The 20,352-nt window shown below is 35.2% G+C and overlaps 1 protein-coding gene and 1 long non-coding RNA gene across 3 annotated transcripts in view; one reads left to right on the forward strand and one right to left on the reverse strand.

The window, feature by feature from the left end:
• Positions 1–20,352, forward strand: part of LOC306651963 — a 318,748-nt gene that overhangs the window by 212,224 nt on the left and 86,172 nt on the right. Inside the window, exon 8 of one of the 2 annotated variants that reach the window (XR_013761265.1) lies at positions 5,132–5,197. The exons of the other annotated variant lie outside the window; for it this stretch is intronic. This is a non-coding gene — a long non-coding RNA (uncharacterized lncRNA). Of the gene's footprint in view, positions 1–5,131; positions 5,198–20,352 lie in introns of those variants that run through there. 2 annotated transcript variants of the gene reach the window in all.
• LOC306651960 (X-linked interleukin-1 receptor accessory protein-like 2) overlaps positions 17,213–20,352 on the reverse strand; it is a 36,208-nt gene continuing 33,068 nt past the window's right edge. Inside the window, exon 3 of the mRNA XM_079124975.1 lies at positions 17,213–17,545. Within this exon, the coding sequence (XP_078981101.1) occupies positions 17,340–17,545 (206 nt within the window). The 3' untranslated portion in view covers positions 17,213–17,339. The remainder of the gene's footprint in view (positions 17,546–20,352) is intronic.

A 20,352-nucleotide genomic window follows, 5' to 3' on the forward strand; every position in this document is an offset into this window, starting at 1 on the left:
GGGCCATCATATGCCAACCTCTTTACCCAACTAGTAGATGAATGGAGAAGACTCCTTGGAAATTGAGGATAGTAGAGCAACAAAATGGAAAGAGGCTGTCTTTAAATCACTGTGGAGCAGAGTCTCTCCATAAGCTTGCCCAATCCTTATTAGACTTTAGTGTGAACAAATAATATTTTTTATTGTTAAAATACAAAGATATGGGTGGTTGTCATGAGCAACAATTACCTACCATGACTAATATACCTTATGAAATGTCCTTCATAATTGTAAAGATGGTAATTAGCTAATAACTTTACCTTCAATTTTAATGAAAATTGGGTTCCAATCTCACCAATTCCTCAATTCCTTCCATTGTTCATCACAGGATCACTCTCTGCTCATTCTCCTTTTGATCCAAGATACTTCAACACGTCTGATGCTGTGCTTTGGCAACCTTGTCCAGTTTCTCTATTTTAGAATTGGTTACCAATAACCCCAATCCCTGCCTGCCTTTTGGAACTTCTTTCCCATTGACTGAAATGTCTTCATTTTAAGATAATTCTTTATTTCAGAATGAGGTGAGATATTTAAATAGATTCAGAAGACAGCATCAGAAGAACCAAATTCCATTATATTCTTTTTTGTGAATTTGGAGTTATGATATGATTTTTAAAACAGATATACAGAATTATTTTGTTTTTCCTGACCATTTTCTCATCCAAATACATTGGAGGATGCTTCAGTGGCAAAAAGACCTAGTATTATGTTGTCTTTATTCTTGTTCTGACAATGTCAGGATACTTATTTAAGAAGAGAGTTTAAACACTCAAAGAATTCCTTTGGTTCAACTGACTTTTTAAATCATGGATGTCTATTAATACTGTTTTCTTTTTTTACTCTCCACTTTTTGCATCACAAAGTTCTGCCTATTTATCTTTCTCCTATTTATCTTTTCCTCTTTCCTTCTGTACTGTAGATTGAACCCAGGATACTCAACCACTGAGCTATGCCCCTGGTCCCTTTTTATTTTTATTTTGAGACAGGGTTTTAATAAGTCTCTGAGGGTTTCATTAAGGTGCTGAGGTTGGCCTTGAACTTGGAATCCTCCTGCCTCAACCTAAGGAATTGCTGGAATTACAGGCATGTGCCACCAAGTCTGGCTAAATTTGCCTTTTTCTCAGAGGATCCACATCACCACCCTACCTGTATCTTTCATCATCTCACAGCTGAAAAACTGACCACCGCCTGCTAGTTAGCCTCCATGCTTCCATTTTCTCCCTTTACTTAAATTCTTCCTGATCTGCTCTCAGATGAATGCTCCAAAAATTCTCCCAACCTTTTTAAAATTATATCTTCATATAGATTAATGTTCTTACCAGTCAAATGTCCTTGCCATCAGCTAAATAGAATTTGTTTATTCTTCCAAGATTCTTCACATGTGCTATTTTCTGCACTTTGGAAATTCCTATTCTTCACCACTGTCTTCTTCTCTATTCCAAACTCATCTCTTGCCCAAGTCAACAGTGAATTTCCTCCTTCGCTTGTCTTCTCTGGATGTTCAATATTAACTTTCCTACAGTGGAATGTGTTTTTATGATGCATATGATGTATAAATTATTTGAAAACAATGATTTCAATTTTAAAAATTCTATTATACATTAGGCACTGGCCAGTAAGCAGTAGGCAATAATAAATACTCATGATTGCCTTTAGTATCATCTGAAGAAAATGTGGTTGAGAAAATATAAGTAAGTCTTTGGGAAAAATATAGATGGGTTTAGGTGAATCCATTGTAAGTAAATGGATCACTGAAAAACATTCTTAAATTGCTTGTGGCCAAATTCAGTTTTAAAATACATGGCAACTTTGATATGAAAAAAGTTTGAACTGAATGATTTTTGTTTATCAAATTGTCCCATACATTCATCAGAGAGTCTTAATGCTCAAAACTGTGACCTCCTATCAGACATCTTAAAACAAAAATGCATGAGTAATGGAGAAATTGGACTCAGATTATTTTCAACATTAAATTCTCTCCCATAAAAAAGCACGACAATTGCAAGTGTTCAAAATCAACTGATAACTGTGGAACTATTTTCTGTCTTCATTTTAGTATGGATTTATCAGTTCACTTTCTCACCTTGGAATATGAATATAAGGAATAGAAAGATTTATATGTGTAGTAATTAGGGCATATGCTTTGGTCATCAATTTTATGATCAGTTGGCATGAAATAGCTAATTTATTTAAAAATAATATGCCAAAAGACAATAACTGCTTTAAACCAGCAGTTCTATAGTCTTGTAAGCTCTTTGAATACCACAAGTGAAGAAGTCTCCTTCCCTTTCTTGCCAGAATATTCTTCTTTCTCACACTTGCCATTTCCCCACCCATTGCAGAAGTAATCCTTAGGATACTAATCATTTCCCTCTCCTTTTGAATTCTTTCATAAATGAACTCTTGTTTTCACCTCAAATTGCCCCCTGCTTCCCCCTTTATGTCCCACAATGTTCAACATTCATCCCCAACCAAAATATCTACCTTTCACACAATACTACCAGATTCAAGCCTTAACAAACACCTGAAAGATTCTCTGTATTCATATTTTTGAATGAGTGTTTGAAAACAGAACAGATTTGGATCTAATTCAATTAAGGTTTAGAGGCAGTCAAGAAAGATATCTTTTCAGGAAACATCCAGCTACATTTCAGAGTCTCCTTGGTTAGATTGGAGCCCATACATTATCAAATCTGCCAGATTTCATAATTTCCAAAATTAAATCCATATTCACATTGTCCATCTCCCTGAGCATTTTTTGTTCTCAATGCAGTTTTCTTTTCCTATGTATCCATTGCTTTTGTGCATTTCTCATTTGTGTCATCATTTATGATCTTTTCAGGATGTTTCACATAAAAAGACAGTTTTTAAATGTATGTTTAAACAATAACATAACAATAAATTTGTTATAATTGTCTTAGAACTAGTTGTACAAATGGTCATCATAGATTTCCAAAATTCATTTCAGTGGAATGCTGAAAAAATAATTTCCCCACTGTGAAAGCAAGGAAAGCACATTATGTTCTAGATTAAATACTTATTATACCCTTATAGGTTTTATCTTTCAAAAATCTCAGATGAAAATTAAATTTTGAATTGCCATCTAGAAATAAATTTTTATAGATAGTGTACACATTAGTTCCTGAAAATGGTAGAAAAGGTTTCTTGTCAAGTTCCCCAGCACAAGTGTGAATGCTCTGTTTTTGAGTACCTACTAGTAGTGAAAGGATACATTGTGGCCAGCCAACTCAAATTGCTACCCACGTTTAATCATTGTAAATAAAGGAAGCAGAGAGACCCATGTTATATTTTCAGAACTGGCATGCTCAATACAGAACTATTAGTTTAAAAATACCACTGAACATTCTATTTGAATTAATCTAGATTTCTGTGAAAAATAAAATAGTAAAAAGTACAATTGGCCACTTAAACATATACTACTCATTTCATGCAGATTATTAACTTAGTAATTACACATAGCATTAAAGAACTAATACAGTAATTACAACTTTATAACATTTGGAAAACAGTTCAGAGTTGATAATTTTTTCATTTTGAAATACCTATAGTTTTTATGGAAGCCAAATCTCCTTTCTCAGTGGAGAAAAATACATCTATGAAACACCTACATATGTTAAACTGGACTTTTCAAAGGAACAACTAAATATCCCACTGTGAAATGAACATGAATAACTGCTAAGCTTTTACACATTGTTGGTGCATAATGCATTTTCTGAACAGCTGAATATTGAAAAGCAAGAGAGATACAAGTACATTGAACAAAACTCATGGATCTCAGGGAGTTAGTAATGGAAAGAGGTTGAGAGAAATCATGAAAGCATATTATCTAATGTTTTCTTATACAATTATGTTCACAATTACAAGGCTTGGGAAAATTCTTGATTTTTACATATTGTGCACATTTACCCTTTTTTATATTTGTCCAAGAACTTGGTTTATGAATATGAACCATTTGTAAAATGCCCCAATAAAACTTGATAAAGAATTAACCACCACAGGCATCTAGGTGGAAAGTACACAAAATTTGATTAATTGGAAGGAATACAAAGTAGTAATCCACAGTAGATACTAAAATAGGGGCACATTCCTTACAACAAATATGGAATAGATTATTCACATATATTTTGGGGTATGGCACAGTCACAGTCATTTTATGAGGATGGACAGGTTCAGTCTATCAAATATACTCTTTGAAGCACCGGGAATAGAGATACTTCTGCAGGAGCCTTGCACACATGGCCAAGCAGATATTATGTATGTACAGAACAGTCTATTTCACAACCACATGGCAGATGAGAATCTCTGCAATTGCTGCTCTACCACTAGTAAGCTCAAATCATTTAGCACTTCATCTGTGAATATTACTTCTTTTCAATTGCTGACACTTGCAGTCAATATATATTTAAATTCAAACTCCAATGATGCTGAAAATCAAGTAGGAAAATGCCTACATCTTCATATAAAGCTTATAACAGGTCAAGAGATCATTTGGAAAAAAATCCAAATGTGAATTTGTTAGAGAACAATAGAATGTATTTGTTTTCTAAGTTGTAAAACTTTTGAAATAAGCCAAAAAGCCATAAGTGTTGTTCAAAATTATCCTAAAAACTCACAGCCTGTCTATTCATTTGCTTCAGAATGCACATTGTCTAACTACCTACCAGTTTGCCTACAGAAGACGTGCTTGCCTAACAAAACTAAAAGCTGTTATTACGAGTTGTTGATTTAGTCTACAGAAGTTGTCCATTAAGTTGAAGAAGTTTTACATGTTCAAATCATATTTTTTTCTCAACTGATCTTCCTTTGCAGTCTTCCAATTGGAGTGATTCAACAAAATTTTCTTTATAATTGCTGATTTTTCAGTTGCTCTATAAAAGTTATCTTTTCCCCTTAAGCTTAGTTCAGAATTTTTAATTTCACTTAGTCATTAAGTTTTCCTTATTTCAAATACCATGTAAATGCTGAAATATTCATAAATATGGGGGAGATAGCTCACCTAAAAAGGTTGCAGTCCATGTGGTATAATAAAACCTGCTTGGAAACAACAAAGTTTTAAAATTTTTCTTTTAAGGAAGAAATTAAAACTGTACATTGGAATAAGGTGCCGCGCTACAAAAGCGAGTCCTTCTTCCCCCCCCCCCCATTTGTCTGGAAATATAAACAAAAATATTTAAGTATAAAAGCGATTTCTGTGCCTTTTTATTCACTTTTTCAGCACTTTAATGTTCTCAGATGTACTTTATGCTTGGTACAGCAGAAATTCTGTATGCTCACATAACTGTTTGGAGGATTTCAGATTTTTCACTACCAAATATCACTGGTGAAGCTAAGTTCTTTGGATGACAAAGGTAGCAGGGTATTGTTTCTAGAAAATTCCTGTGTATCTTTCAGAGTATTACTAAGGGGTAACTGTCCATTGAGTAGTGTCAGTGGCAAGTTACAGTAAGTGTGGTGGTTGTCTAAGGAAGGTACTGGCAAGGTGGTGGTTGACATCTCATGTTTATAGCCTCTGCAACAGTGCCTCATTTGCATTGAATCTGAATGGTGGAAATCAGGGAGATCAGCTTGAGATGATGCCAGAGTGGCAGATGTACTGGTCATGGCAATTGAGGGTATAGGCTGGAGTTCACCAAAAAGTCCTTGTTCTGCAGAGTCCAGAACATGGCATCGGGAAAGCATTTCTTTTTTCTTGATAGGCATTTCATATATTAAATGCTTCCAAAACTTAGAATTTAATTTGCTGCTTTTGGGTCCCTTCCACTTGATCAGGGATAGAAGTTTGATGCTTTGCTTTAGTGATTCCACTTCCTTGCAATTCACCTTCCCTTTCAACTCTGTACACTCAATCAAAATCACTTTGATTTCTCCACTGACTAGCATGTTATGGAGTCTGCTTTCCAGTTCGAAAATACTCCATCCCCGTCTGAGAATATAGTCTGGAGTTAGCACGATAATAAGTCTTCTGCTTTGCTCAACACATCTTGTGAGATCTTCAATGTATGCTACAAATCACAGAAAGAGAGAAAGAGTAAAACAAAGACATTGCCAGTCTTTAAAGCATCAGGTTTGCACTCTAGAATAACAGAGATCCAGTCTTTTACTAAAGTCTATCACATTTTCTTTTCTTGTATTGCATATTCAAAAAGCCCTTTTTCTTAAAAATTAAGAAAAATAAAAAATTACTGCCTAAATTCTTATTTTCTTTTGCCTTATCATTACTTACTGTGTTCTGTTAGCCAACACAAGCTCTGGCTTCTTCAAAGCTTTGGTATATTTCAGTGATTTTTATTTATTTAGTCACTTAATTCAAAGCAGGCTTCCAGGCTAGTACTCTAAGTGAACAAGCAATGAACAGGTCAATAAAAATAGATTTGGGGCCTTCTAATAAATGCAGGGTTACTGGTATTTGTAGCTGCTTTTCTTCCTGTTTCCCCCTTTTAAATTAATATTATTTTTAATTGACAACTAATAATTATATACATGACCCCTAGTTTTCATCTTCTAAACAAGTACTGATGATATGTTTATCAAACACTTGACAGGTAATGCTGATATACAGATGGTGAAAAAAATCTCTTCCCAAATCAGTTTGTTTCTCAGAACACCTTCTGTCATTTGCAAAGTTAGGTTTCCCTATTTTGCCCTTCACACCCAGAGATAGGGAGGCAGTGTGTGCCCATGTGCTTAATCTGAACCAGTTGCTTTTTGTTCCGAAGAGGAGTGAAGGGTGAAGTTGAACGTGGGAGATGGAGTGGAATGAATGGTGAAAGAGGAGAAAACTATCAACTGAGAAGTAAGTTTTTGCCCTATCTTGTGGAGCAATTCTGAAAGTGAGGTGAATATGTTATGTCTTTTTTCATGGTAGAAAAACACTCAGATAACTCTAGATTTGTTTTCCCAAGGAATAATCCTTTTGCAATCAGGCTTCCCAAAGTATTATCTTCCAAGAAGGGAAATGCACACATGTGTTAACAAATGGAGACTTGGACACAGGTGCTGCATCAGAACACTGTCTTTACTAAGCAGAGCAAAAGGCCTTGTCTAATGTACAGTGCCCTCTAGCAGAAGCAGTCCTTACAGAAGCATAGCAACATCTGTCACTGCAAATTTGTCCAAGGTTACAGACTACTTTCACATTCAGCACATAGTGTGGGGACACCAAACAGCCCAGAACAAGCCATTTGAAAGAGACACTTATTTTACAGATGCATGTTTTACAGATGATCGTTCTTTTCCAGGGTTTTATTTCCACCACTTGGCAGCAAGAAAACTTTCACAAGTGAAAATGAGCAAATTTTCTACACACCCTACAGATAAACAACAAAAAAAAGTTTTTAAAGAGGTACACAAAGAATTGCCTATTTAACAACTTGTTGTTATGGATGTTTAGGTTTCGACTTAATACATTTCAGGACTTTCTCATGCAGTAGTTACAATGACTGTATCTGAGGGGATAAGGCAGTTAGGTTGGGATGGAATCCCTTAAATATTATGAGTGTTTTATTTTAGGGATTATGTATTCGGGGGGGGGGGGGGAACCAGTAGTGAAATCTGTAAAAACAAAACACAAAACAAAAAACACCACACAGATAGCAATGGGGAAGTTTATCACTGCGTAATTATCACTTAGAGAACTGGTGAAACAGAATGGAAGGAAAGGTAGAAAGTTTCAATAAAGTGGAAAAATATTATCCCAATGTATCAACAGCTCTGACTCTTCATTTTCTTCCTTTCTTTCTGCTCCCAAAAAGAAAGAAGTTATGTGGGAAGCTTCATCATTAGAAGTTGGATCTGTAAGATACAGTAAAATAAACTATCATGCATCTTTCCCATTATTCTTTTCACCTTTCCTCCAAAACAAAACAAAATAAAACAAAATTCCAAACCCAGAATCATGGTATCAGTGAAGTAGTCCAAGAGACTAGTTTTTCTATGTGAAGTATGACTTTTGTTGATTTTATAGAGATATTCTTTACAAAATCATTTCCCAAGGGGTAACTTTGACTAGTAGTCTTTCTCATTACTTTCAGAACATAATTTAAATTAAAATATTGTTCTGTACAAACCTTGTCAGGAGTCACATCAAATACACCTCTAGGAACAACATTATTTCTGTGTTCAAATGTAATACAAATGTACCTTTTGACTATATGTTTAAAATCAAAAGCTAGCTATATATGTATATTCATTAAAAAATTTACAACCTCAGTGTCTGCAGTCATAAGAGAAGTTATATCTATATGTATTAATGAATTTGATTGTGATATCATGGGTTTTGGCTTTGGTAGCTTCTTTTTGGGGGATGGGAAAGAGAACAGTGTAATATATATTTTACCACGTGTACAGTTTTCCTGCTTCAGAATTTTTTTCTTTTTTTGGTACCAGGGATTGAGCTCAGGGTTGCTAAACATTGAACCACATTCCCAGTCCTTTTTATATTTTATTTAGAGACAGGGTCTTGCTGAGTTGTTTAGGGTCTCACTAAGTTGCTGAAGCTGGCTTTGAACTTGCCATCCTCCTGGCTCAACCTCCCAAGCCTCTGGAATTATAGGCGTGCACCACCATGTCTGGCTCAGAATCTATTCTGACATTTGACAACTAAGCAAAATACAACATTTAGGGTCCGTGGGGCTTCTCAGCAACTCATTAAACATAATCTGCATTTGCCCCCAGAAAGAAGGCCTGTCAGGACAGATCCCACTATGCTCAGCTGCACAGGGTGTGGTGTTGAAGGGAACCTTGGAGAGAGGGAGTGGTCCCTGTCTCCTGCATACTACACTGGCTGTGCTTATCCTGGCACAGCCTAGTGGAGAGTTGAGGCAACCATCCAGATAACTTCGGCTGAAAACCTGCTGTGGAAGAAAAAAGTTCTGAATTATCCTGGTTTGCCCTATATATACATTAATCATATGCACTGGAGTCAGTCAGTCAGTACATCAAAATTTTCCCTGGGTAGACACGGCCCAAGTGTCCCAAAGAAAACACAAGCCATTTGCTTGGGCCCTGAATCTCGTGTTCCATTTCACTTGGTGAAAAACCAAGTGGAAGTTTTCAGATGTGAAGCCCACATTTCACTTCTTGGGATGGTGATCAGTGACTGGGCAGCAACCTCAGTGTTTGAAAGGAAAGCAACTGGGGAAGTGCCTCAAAGAGCTGCCTGGCTTTAAGGAAAAGAAGGAGAGACTGTGCGTTTATCTCCATAATCTGGCTCACTCTCCATTTTTCTCTTTTTTCTCTTTTTCGTCCCCTTTTCCTCTCCCTCTCTCTTTCTTTCTGTCTTTCCTTTTTCTCCTGTCCTTTCCTGTCTTTTAATTTTATCTCCCTCTTTGCTTTCTTTATGCATTTCCTTCTCTTTTCATCCTTTCCCCTCTCTCCTATACTCCTCTTCCTCCTTCCTCTTCCCTTCTTAAGACTTTCTTTATCTATCTTTTAATTTGTCCAAAAACAAGATCATAGCTATGGTGAAAATATATGTAAATGAGAGTGAGATGAAACAGGCACAGTTCACCTTTTTCATTTGCTTATCTTTAGCCCCAGAGTTGTTCCTAGCGTGTATAATTAAATGCCCAAAATAATTTCCACATCACCTTGGGCTACATGTCTGCATCTAATGACTGTGACTTGGAGCATGATGTATTAAGGACTGTGTCCTATTTTCGTATAGTGCATGAACTACAAATGATATTTTAAGTATTTAAAGAGTGTTAAAAAAGATGATGATGATGATGATGATGGTGAAAAAGAATATGATGCAACTGAGACCATATGTGACCCACAAACCCTTAAATATTTATTATCTGGACTTTTACAGAGAATGTTTGCCACCCCTGAATTAGAGACCAAGCAGAGTGGTTAGGTTTGGAAAAGTTCCAAACAAACTAAGCAGAAACAGGTATCAAGTTAAGACATTGCTGGTCCATAGTGTAGTCTCTGACAGGCCATGGGGTTTGCCCTGGTAGGGCTGTGGTTTTGTGGGAGACATTTTAGAAACCTTCATAAAATGATCAAAAAGCTTGTTACCACAAAGAGATAATAAAGAAACGTTCTGTTGGAAAAAAATCCCTAAATTCAAGCACATATGAAAATCTTGCCCTGACTTGTTCAGGCAAATTTAGCTACTGAGTGGCAAGAATCCTTTAAAAGACTCCTTTTTTCCACATAAAAATGTAAACTATCCCTTAAATAAAAGGTCACTAAGTCATTTCTTTGCAAATTTTGGTTTGAAATAACTTTTGATGACAGAATAGACCAAAGGGGTCTGTGACTGATAGTTTTCAGTTTCTCTAGACAAGTCTGTGAAAACACTGAAAATTTTCTGACATGACAATTCAATTACATTTAGCCTATGTGTGATCTTCACAATTAGATAAATGAAATACCTCCTTTAATAGAGTTTTGACGGGGTGATTAATTTGGTATAAATTAAATTTTCACATTGAAAGTGCAAATACAAACAAACTTTTTCATTCATCTATGTTGAAATTGATAGTTAGGAAAATATTCTTGAAGAAAATGCATATGAAAAGACACTATTAGGGATGTGTACCTATGAGGGAAATGAAGAGAATTCATGTCAGTAGCAACAGTACTAAAGGGAAAGAAGGAAAGTGACTACCTAAATTCTTATTAAAATCAAAGCAAATTTGATTTTAAAATATCCTTCAGAAGCTGTTGTATATTCATGAATTTCTTCAGAGTCTAGCTATTGCCTATTGACCACTTGATTTCTCAAATTAAGCAATTGGCTCCTTATAAATTATTTGTGTGTTAACACTTCAACTTATATCAGGGTTATTTATTATCAGGAGCATGTAGCATGCTTTAAAAAAAAGTTAAAGGACAAATATGTAGCCTGTAGACAAAGGCATTAATAGTTTGATACACTTAAACCTGTAGCTATGTACTGAAGCTATTACATAAAAAATACACATCACTGGTACAAGACAGAATTCATCAAGGCAGATGAAACTACTAATTTGGGGGAAACATTAGCTACTTGATAGCTATCAAAAATGATGTTTATAAAACATATAGGATGATATTTTGACTTATAATCAGTCTTATATATGTTTCCCATATACAAAAGTAATTTTCATCACTATATATTTGTGAAAAATATTAGATCTTTATTATACCTACAGGTTTATAAGGAGATACTTCATAATATAGTCTCCACTGAAAGTAGTATTTGGATTTGATGAGAAGTTTAGTCTGTTGACATTAGTACTTTGCTGAGCATATTGGATTAGAGTTCCTTTTCTCAACTCAAACATGAAGCGGGTGGCAGACAAACTAATTTTATTCCATGTGAATAAATTTCACACAATGTGTTAAATTTTCATGGTTGTGCATGTCACTGCTGCCTCACACTTTTTAGTTCACAGACATTAGATTCCCTGGAAAAGGATTTTATTACTCCCAAAAGAAAACTTATTTGAATGGTATCCAATCTGTCCAACTATTAGAGGAACTATTGGCAATGAATACTTACAGATCCATGTACAAAAATGTTTTTTGCATGCCTCACTTCAGAAGTGACTAGGGATCATCTGACACCAGATGTATTCTCCAGTCATTTGTCATTTCATTGTCAGCACAATCACGTGGCTAGTACTAAGCATTAGAGAACTGAGGATTAGATTAGTGAGGAAAGTTTAGCAAACTTAAGAGTGTAACCAAACATATTTTTCCCTTAAATTATTGAAAAAGTCATATGATTCTTTAGTGGGACAATTTATGGGAAATTGAACATAAAAAGATGAAAAGACAATTTGATACTTGGGGCCAAATTTATAGGTATAAGTACAATAGACATGATTGATCAACAATATGCATGATAATGTTTTTAGTTCACTAGTGTCTTTCCCTGATGCAATCATGCATGGATACTCAGATAAGACTCTGATATTATTCCTATGAATAGGAGGATAAACTGAGGTAAAATCATTTGGAGGAGTTTTTCCTTAAGTGTACCTACACATTTATAATTTTGTCCAAAGCTATAACCAGAACTGGTTTGAATTATAATTATTAATAAATACTGATACGCACTTTTAAGCACCTCACTTTCTCACAAAGGAAAAAAGGCTTGGCAGGACTGTGTTTTTTATACTTTTAGTCTTAGAATGTTATTTTCTCCATCTGACCAGTGACCCTCAGTCTGATTCAATAGCATTTTAAGTTTTTACATTTTTAATCTCTACAAAAACAGTGAGATAAGATGGGCCCCAAAGCCTAAATAGTACTCATCCAAAAATGTCCCCAATCTCAGGATCTCACTTGCACAGCTGGCTTCTGTTGGTCACATGTCAGCTTCAGAGCACATCTGTTCATTCCTCAAGGATCCACTAGGCCCCATGAACAAAATGTGCTCTGTGTAGAGTGCTTTACACCACAAAACCCAGCAGCTGCAGGGGTGAGAAAATCTCTACTTCTCAAGTTTGTGTCTCTAGGCAGTTTGAGTAGGGTGTTTTCTATCTGGCTTTCTTTTGGTTGCCTGTCACTTCTGACATTCAGATGCCTATTGGCAACAAAGTTGCTTTTACTGTTCTCAGGGACAGATGTTTCTAGTCTGGGAAGAAACAGACGAAAATTTTACTGGAAAGTAAGAAATCTTGCCACATTTAGGCACCCAACCTGAAAAAACATAAGGAAGATCCTAGCTACAGGCTGAAGAATGGAAAGATAATCATTGCCAGGAAAATAATGTCCAGACATGAAGATTATGTCTCAGTATTTAGGAAAAAAATATTTGCATCAAATCTCCCCATCTCTTCTGGTTCATAATGAACAACAAACAACATTTCCCTGGTAGGGCATGCAGGAAAGGTATAGATATATCCAGTTCATCTTCAAAAGTGATGACTTTGTTTCTAAGCTTTCTAAGAAGTCAAGAAAAAGAGAGAGTGAGAGTGTTTCAAGTACTTTCAAAACTCTGTGTTCATTGGAAAGGCTTATGTGTGGATGAGGTTCAGGTGGAACACCATAAGAGTGCACAAAAGAAACTGTAGGTACATGAAATTGAAGACATTAAATATAAGTGGGTTTGTGTCATATTCTTTATCTGATTCATAAAAAATTATTGTCATGAATGATTAATGATCTCATGAAGTCTGCTTTTAAGGTTCTCAGAGGCCTTATTGCTAGTTTTTGGAGGAAGGAGTGGTCTTAGATTAACATGTTTTAAATGAGATGTGAGGGACAAACATAGCTTATAATATTGTAACTAGTTCCCCCCCCACAGGAATGTGTCTATATTTATATAGCATAACCTGTTAACTCTGTACCAATGGCTGCAAATAGAGACCACAGAAGCTTCTTTAATAACACACATACACCAAGTCCAAAATGTTCTACTTTGTCATTCATGTGTAAATCAAGTATATTATTCATATACTTCATCAACTTCCTGAATGCATGCTAAAAATGCCAAGGAAAAACTCATTAATCGTGACATGGTGACTGCTCAGCTAGCTCTGAAATGTTGATGGAAAAGAAAAATTGTCAAAGGGCCTTTTTAAGAACCTCTGCAGGTTACACTCGAAAATCGGAATTCAGAGAACATGAATTTCCTCATTCAGGAAGGAAGGATTAAAATCAAACACCCTCCAGTGGTTGCATCTAAAAACTGCATAGTTGTCCAAATGGCTGACTAAAAAGAAAAAGAAAAAAGAAAAAAAAAAAAAAAAGAAAAGTCTTCCTGTACGCCATTGAGTACCCAAGATGCAAGTGCAAGTGCAAGTCCCTGCTCAGTCTGATGGTTGTACACAATCTCAAAATTATTAAAATGACTTCTATAGACTATAAAATCTCTGCCCATCCTGATGCCATTGTCTTGGGTGACTTATGTTGATGTATTTTAAATGCCTAGGTAAACTAGGTGACTACCTCCTATTATCTTTCATGCAGTATATATAATCCGTAATAAAATCTTGAAACTTTGAGGTAGAAAATTTTATGGTTTGTGCAATCCTTGTAACCCATGGTCAAGGAGGGCTTTCAGAATATGGTACACCAAAACAATCGATGGATTTCAATTAATGTGGACACACAACCAGTTGATCCAATGATGTACAAAGTATTCTACAACCTGTTTGGCTATATTGATACACAGAGCTGATTCAATTAATCTGTCAAGTCATCATAATGGAGCTGTAATAGGGCATAAGTTTATAATAAATTTTTCTTATTTTCATGTTCTCCCAATCTTTCTTCCACCCTCATGCAGGATCTGCTTCATTATACACAAAGTAAGGGATATCTACTGAATATCAGGTAAAGTGGATCAATCACCTGTGTTTCATGTAAGGAGTAGGCTTAGGTCAATAGGTTCTAAATGAGATGTGACGGACAAACATAGCTTATACACTATTATACATGCATAATGGTGAAGCACGTTTTTCCAGTTCAGAAGGATAATCGTTAATGTTGACATGTTCAGACTGACATTTTAAAAATTATTTTTTGGCGTTGATAAAGAGTGCCAGTTGTGCCAACAATTATGAAACATAAGAAAGCAGAAAAGTCAGCACTGTAGTGAGTTCTACTAAAAATGATCTGACATATATTCCATTTTGGCAATGATATTATCATAATATAATTTGGGATACTATCACACTAAAATATATTTGGCATAATTTCTCTTTTACAAGATGATTTTTCCAAAACATAAATATAAGAAATATATATGTTTAACTAATGAATTAGGTCAAGAAGTAGTAGTAAGAGAATGTTTTAATTTTTAATCAGTGATTGACCAATATCTTCTATGTACTTCCATTTTTTAAAATTTTGGCATTGCCTGGAACAGAATGCAGGAGCTCACACATGCAAGGTTATATCCCCAGTCCTCTAAGCATTTTCTAATATCTAAAAAAATGAAAAATATATATACATACATATGTGTGTGTATGAGTGTGTATATATATATATATATATATATATGGCATGTGTGTGTAGATGACACTTGCATTGTGTGTAATGAAGCACATAATTTATGATGATGAAAGACGTGTGTGTTTGTTTTAGCCTATTCTAAGAATTGATATTATTCTTATGAATTACCCCCAATTTTTTCCTTTCAATAAAACACTGCTTTTAGCTTTCACATTCACCTCTTTAAAGGAAATGCCTTTCAAATACTGCTATGCACAAATGTAAGCCCTTCACTATTTCATTCTTATTACTACCTTGTCTTAAAGCAACACCGTTCAAACAAAATCAACAGACATCTATGAGACACTTAATGAAACCAAATCTTTTGTTAGGTAATAGTAAAGTATGAAGATAAATGAAATTCAGCACCTATTTATTGTCATAGAGCTTATAATCTTGCTGACTAAACAAGGCATAAATAGATGGAAAGCTACTGCATAAAGTTATAAAACAAAACAAAAGTACAAAATTTATAGCCAAACAAGTAATTATGTACCATAAAATTTGTACTGGAGAGATTATTATGTACTTTTCACAGATGCAGTGATATGAAAAAGGATAAATAGGATTTAAATAGGCAGAGAAGACTAACTTGAATAAAAGCAATGAAGGGATACACAATGTATGTGAAAAGACACAGTTTGGTGGGAGTGAAAGCTTTGAATAGATGAAATGGTAGGAGACAAATTTAGGAGATAAATCTGGGCTGGTAGCAGGGTAAAATTTATTATTTAGGAAATAGTACACAATTAAAGTTTGTTGAACAGCGGTTGTGGCATGATCAAGGATGTGCATATGATATCAGTGGGGTCAGATGGATGGCAGTTCACATAAGGCAATTAGAATGATAATCAACACTGTAGGAATAGATTTTCTATTTGAATGGTAGACATGAGAATCAAAAAGATGAAAGGGGCACTGAATTTTGGAGAAAGAAGAATGAAAAATAACACTGAGTTAGATGTTCCTCAGGGAATCAATCAATATAGAATGATGTTTAAAGTCATAAATATGAAAGAAATTACAAAAAAGAGTGGAGGACTATGGAATGAAGTTTGGGGAATCCTTATGTTTACAATTCTTACATTGAAGGAAAGAAATGAACCAGTAAAAAATGTTTTCTTTGTTCCTTTCCATGCACATGTAAGTGCAAATACTGAAGTATATTCACAGACCTACATAGATACACATGCACCCTAAGAAAAAGATGGACAACCAAAGCTCAGTTCTTTCCATTTGTCTCTTAGTGACCATGTGGACTGCTAATAAACTGAATAAAGGTTATTGACGAAACGATTGACATAGCAAAATGAGAAGTAGAGTCAAACAGATTTAGGTTCTGCTCCCGGCTCCATTCTTTGCCAACTGTCTAATCTTGGATTTCTTTTAGACTTTCATTCTTCATCTCTAAGACAAAGACCTAAGTACCTGATTTGTCTCTAAACACAGGTAATTGCAAAGATAAAGTGCAATAATGTATGTGAAATTATTTTATATACTGTCAAGTATTGAAAATATAAGCCTTTTCATTATAATGTGTTTAAGTTACCATGTTGTCTATTATAGTCACCAGTTCAATCTTCCCCTCTCAAGGATATTATCAGACACAAATGGAAATAAGTTTTACTACTTTTATTTTCTCTCAGTAACATTTTTCAAAGTTCTTTGAGAGCAGGGACCATACCTTCGGCTTCTCTGTATTCTCTTTACACTTTACCATGTATACATTCTGAACATTAATAAGAACAAAGTACATATTTTGACTTGAAGCTGAATTTATACTGAAATGTTAAATGTAACATACAATATGTAGCACTAGTTAAAAGTGGCATGCAAATCTACAGTATCTAGCACTTCATAAACATAATTTAAATACATCATGAGAGTGCTGAACCCAATATGCTCAGGTAGCCTTTTAAGTGGATTTCCCCCCATAATACTGGAAATGAGTAACAGGGCATAATGAATAACAAGGTTGGAATGTAGAGATTCAGAATTATTAATGAAAATGAGTGGAGGAAAAAATAGAAGCACAATGACAGAAGACCAGCTTTGGAAATGAAATGCTCTGAAATGGTTTTCAATGACTTTTATAGACTTTTTTTTTAAAGGACCATACTTTTCTCAGAACACTAATGTAATATAATTTTTAAAAATGCCATTAAGGCACAATTTAAAAAACACACCGAAAACACAAATGAAAATGCCTTTTAAAACATTCAAATTCTCTAAAGTGGGAATACAGGTGTTGAGGAGAAGTTTAAATTTAAAAAATCTATGAGAAACAACTGTCTAAATACTTGGTGCTGATGTTTGAAGCCTCCATACAACTTTCCAAAAGAAACTCAATGTTTTAAATACAGAATTTGAAAATACTTACTTCCGCTTGGAATGAGATCCCTTTCTGGGATAAAGAGTTTGTATCCATAATGTTTTTCCAGGACATCTGGCAGTATTTCAAGAGCAAACTGCTCTTCTTCAGGATTGTCACAGTCTAAAGTATCTTGATCCACTTTGGTGTAAGACAGATAGGCATCATATTCCTTGTTGTCTTAGAGCAAAAAGAAAGAGTGGTAAGTATTAGATGGTTGTTGGGATTTTTAGCATTCAAGGAAAGATTTATTAAGGCATAAGATCTTGAATATACTTTTTATTCTTATGTTTTTATTGGTAACACATTAATTGTACAAGTTAATGGATTTCACTGTGATATTTCCAAATGTGTATGTATTGTGCCTTACTTCTTCTACCCTCTCTTAGAAATCTATAACTACTAATAGGCTTAAATAAACAGTATAATTAATGGCCCTCTTTAATAATTGGAAAAAATAAGTCACATGACATGTTGTAGGAAATCCAGTCCATTTCAACATAACCTAGTCATAGGATATGAACTAAAACTTTTATGCAAAGTTACATACATTTAGTTAGGAGAGAATAAAACACAGAATTATTTGCGATGTTCAATGATATGTGTACATGATTAGCTCAGTGGTTTTGAATGCAGGACTAAATAGACCAAAGTCATGGATTTGAATTCTTTATGTGCCAGTTGGCTTGGCTCTGCTACTTGGTCACAGACTATACCTTGTTTGTACAAATATTTGCTAAAGATCCAACAGGGGCTGGGTCCTGGAGTGTAGAAGATTGAAATAATCCAGCTTCACTCCTGGAGACACTACTTACAGCACATTCCATACTTCCAGTTGGTTAGTGTCGTCATCTTCATATACAAAAAGCAGTTCATTACCAAATATTAGAGACAGCAGCTGGTTTTATACAAGTACATTGCCTGTTATTCTTGTTTAGTCCATGGCCAACTAATTTGACATAAGGTCCAAAAGAAGTCTTTGTTTCAAAATATACATCCTTCCAATACTGCCAAATTAGGTCTTCCCTTCACATATCTAGTCAGGGAGTTAGCTGTGCTTTGCAAGTATATTTTTTCCTCCTTTGCTGTACTGGATCACAGCCAGCCTCTCTAAAATAAAAACGTGCATGTATGCATGCATTATTTTCTACAAAATATTAATGAACACAGTTATTCAAAGTATTAGTCTCCATGGGTTTAGAAGGGCTACACTGGAAAAGTTGAAATGTTGTTTTCAAAATTCCCTCAGTTACAGAAAAAAGATTTTTAGAAGTTATTGAGCATAGGTTCCTGACAAAATATAAATGCTTATTAAGCCCAGTGACTTGCAAATGATCCTTTCGACAGACTGGTAAGCATTTCAAGATTGTTTCTAAAATAGATCAACATTTTTCATTTAAACAGATCTGATAAGAACATGGCTAAAACATGACCAAAAGGTAATTTATAGAATGAAGCAGCCAGTCACCTATGACATTAGTGATTTGGTTCTATCTGCTGAATAAGGTATAAACTACAGACATACAAGACATAGATATCCTATTGTAGAAGTAGGTCAGACCCCCCTGGCTACACAGAAATATTTGAGGTAGGATTTATGGTGTTCTAATTTTAGTCAGATTGTCTAGTCTTCATCACCCCAGCATGAAAGGAACTCTGGTTATCTCAGTTAAGATGGTCTCTGAGATCAGGAGGAAAGTTTAATAGTCTTTAGCATGTCCTTTGTATGCAAAAGTACTTCATAAACCTTGGTTAAGTTACTTGATTGCCTAGAAGCAGATGCATATGAAAGACGACCCTGGATAGTTGAGGAGATCATTTGGCTTACAAATTGGGCACATTCCACTGTTGTGCATAAAACTCCACTTGGAAGTGAGAATGTTCATGAGCAATGTTAATGTAAGAACCTCCTGGTAATCCTAGCACCTCTGCCCCTGTTCCAATCAAGCACAGGATGCACCTGCAAGCCCTTGACTTTCTCCAGCTATAATTACTCACCTGGGACCCAGAGCTGCCGATGATACACAGCTGGAAGAATAAAATAGGCCAAAGGACAAACAGCTCCATTCCTATGAGCAGAATATATTTCATTGTTCTTGGTGGATAGTGTTACTGCCTCAAACTCCATGTCCAGCAAGATCCTTGTTTGCTGTGACTTTGATATCCTTCCTATCTGATAAACTTCCCTAAATTAAACTACATATCAATCCATTCAACAATGATTTGTTGAGCATGCACTATGAGCTAGCCACATGCACTGGCTACCTGACTCCATCATGCATTTGAGCAGACCTTCTAGACTCTTATCCAATGCCAGCCCTGAATAAGACTATTGCCCTCCAAATATGCCTAAAACAAACTCACAAATTTCTGGTCCTATCCTTACCTGCTCTACCTATATTCTGAATACTACAGTCCAATGCTGCAAAGACTTTTTCCTAGGAAAGTATTTCTATATTTGCATATCCAAAATCAATTATGACGGGGATCATGAATGTCTTTGACAGGTTAACGCCCAACACATCTGGATAATAAATTTTACTTAGCATTCTAGAAGCACATCACTCATTTGAAAACATTTGCTTCTCATTTCAGTCCTGTCCCTTTATGATGAACTAAAGGTGAAGAGCTTATGGTGGTTGGCCAGAGCAGGAAGAGAGCTCTCAGAGCCACCATGTCAGATGTCCCAGAAACTCTAGGATGCCAAGTAGTGATCCAGGAATGACGCAGATGCCACAGCTTAAAAAATGCACTTCAGCCTTATGTAGACAGCCAAGAAAATCTCATGAATACCCACAGCTGTTGCTCACAAAGAGGTGCAAGATGGATAGAGCAAAAGTAACAACATGATGCAAATAAGGTTAACAGCAAGGCCTGAAAATTGTCTCAAAACCAAAAGACAGTTCAGGGACACTGCTTTTCTAGGCAACACTGATGAGCCTTCTATGCTAAATCATGCTAAGCTCATCTGAGGAACCAGAAAATAG

This window comes from Sciurus vulgaris (assembly GCF_902686455.1).
Source record: "Sciurus vulgaris genome assembly, chromosome: X".
Lineage (NCBI taxonomy): Eukaryota > Metazoa > Chordata > Mammalia > Rodentia > Sciuridae > Sciurus > Sciurus vulgaris.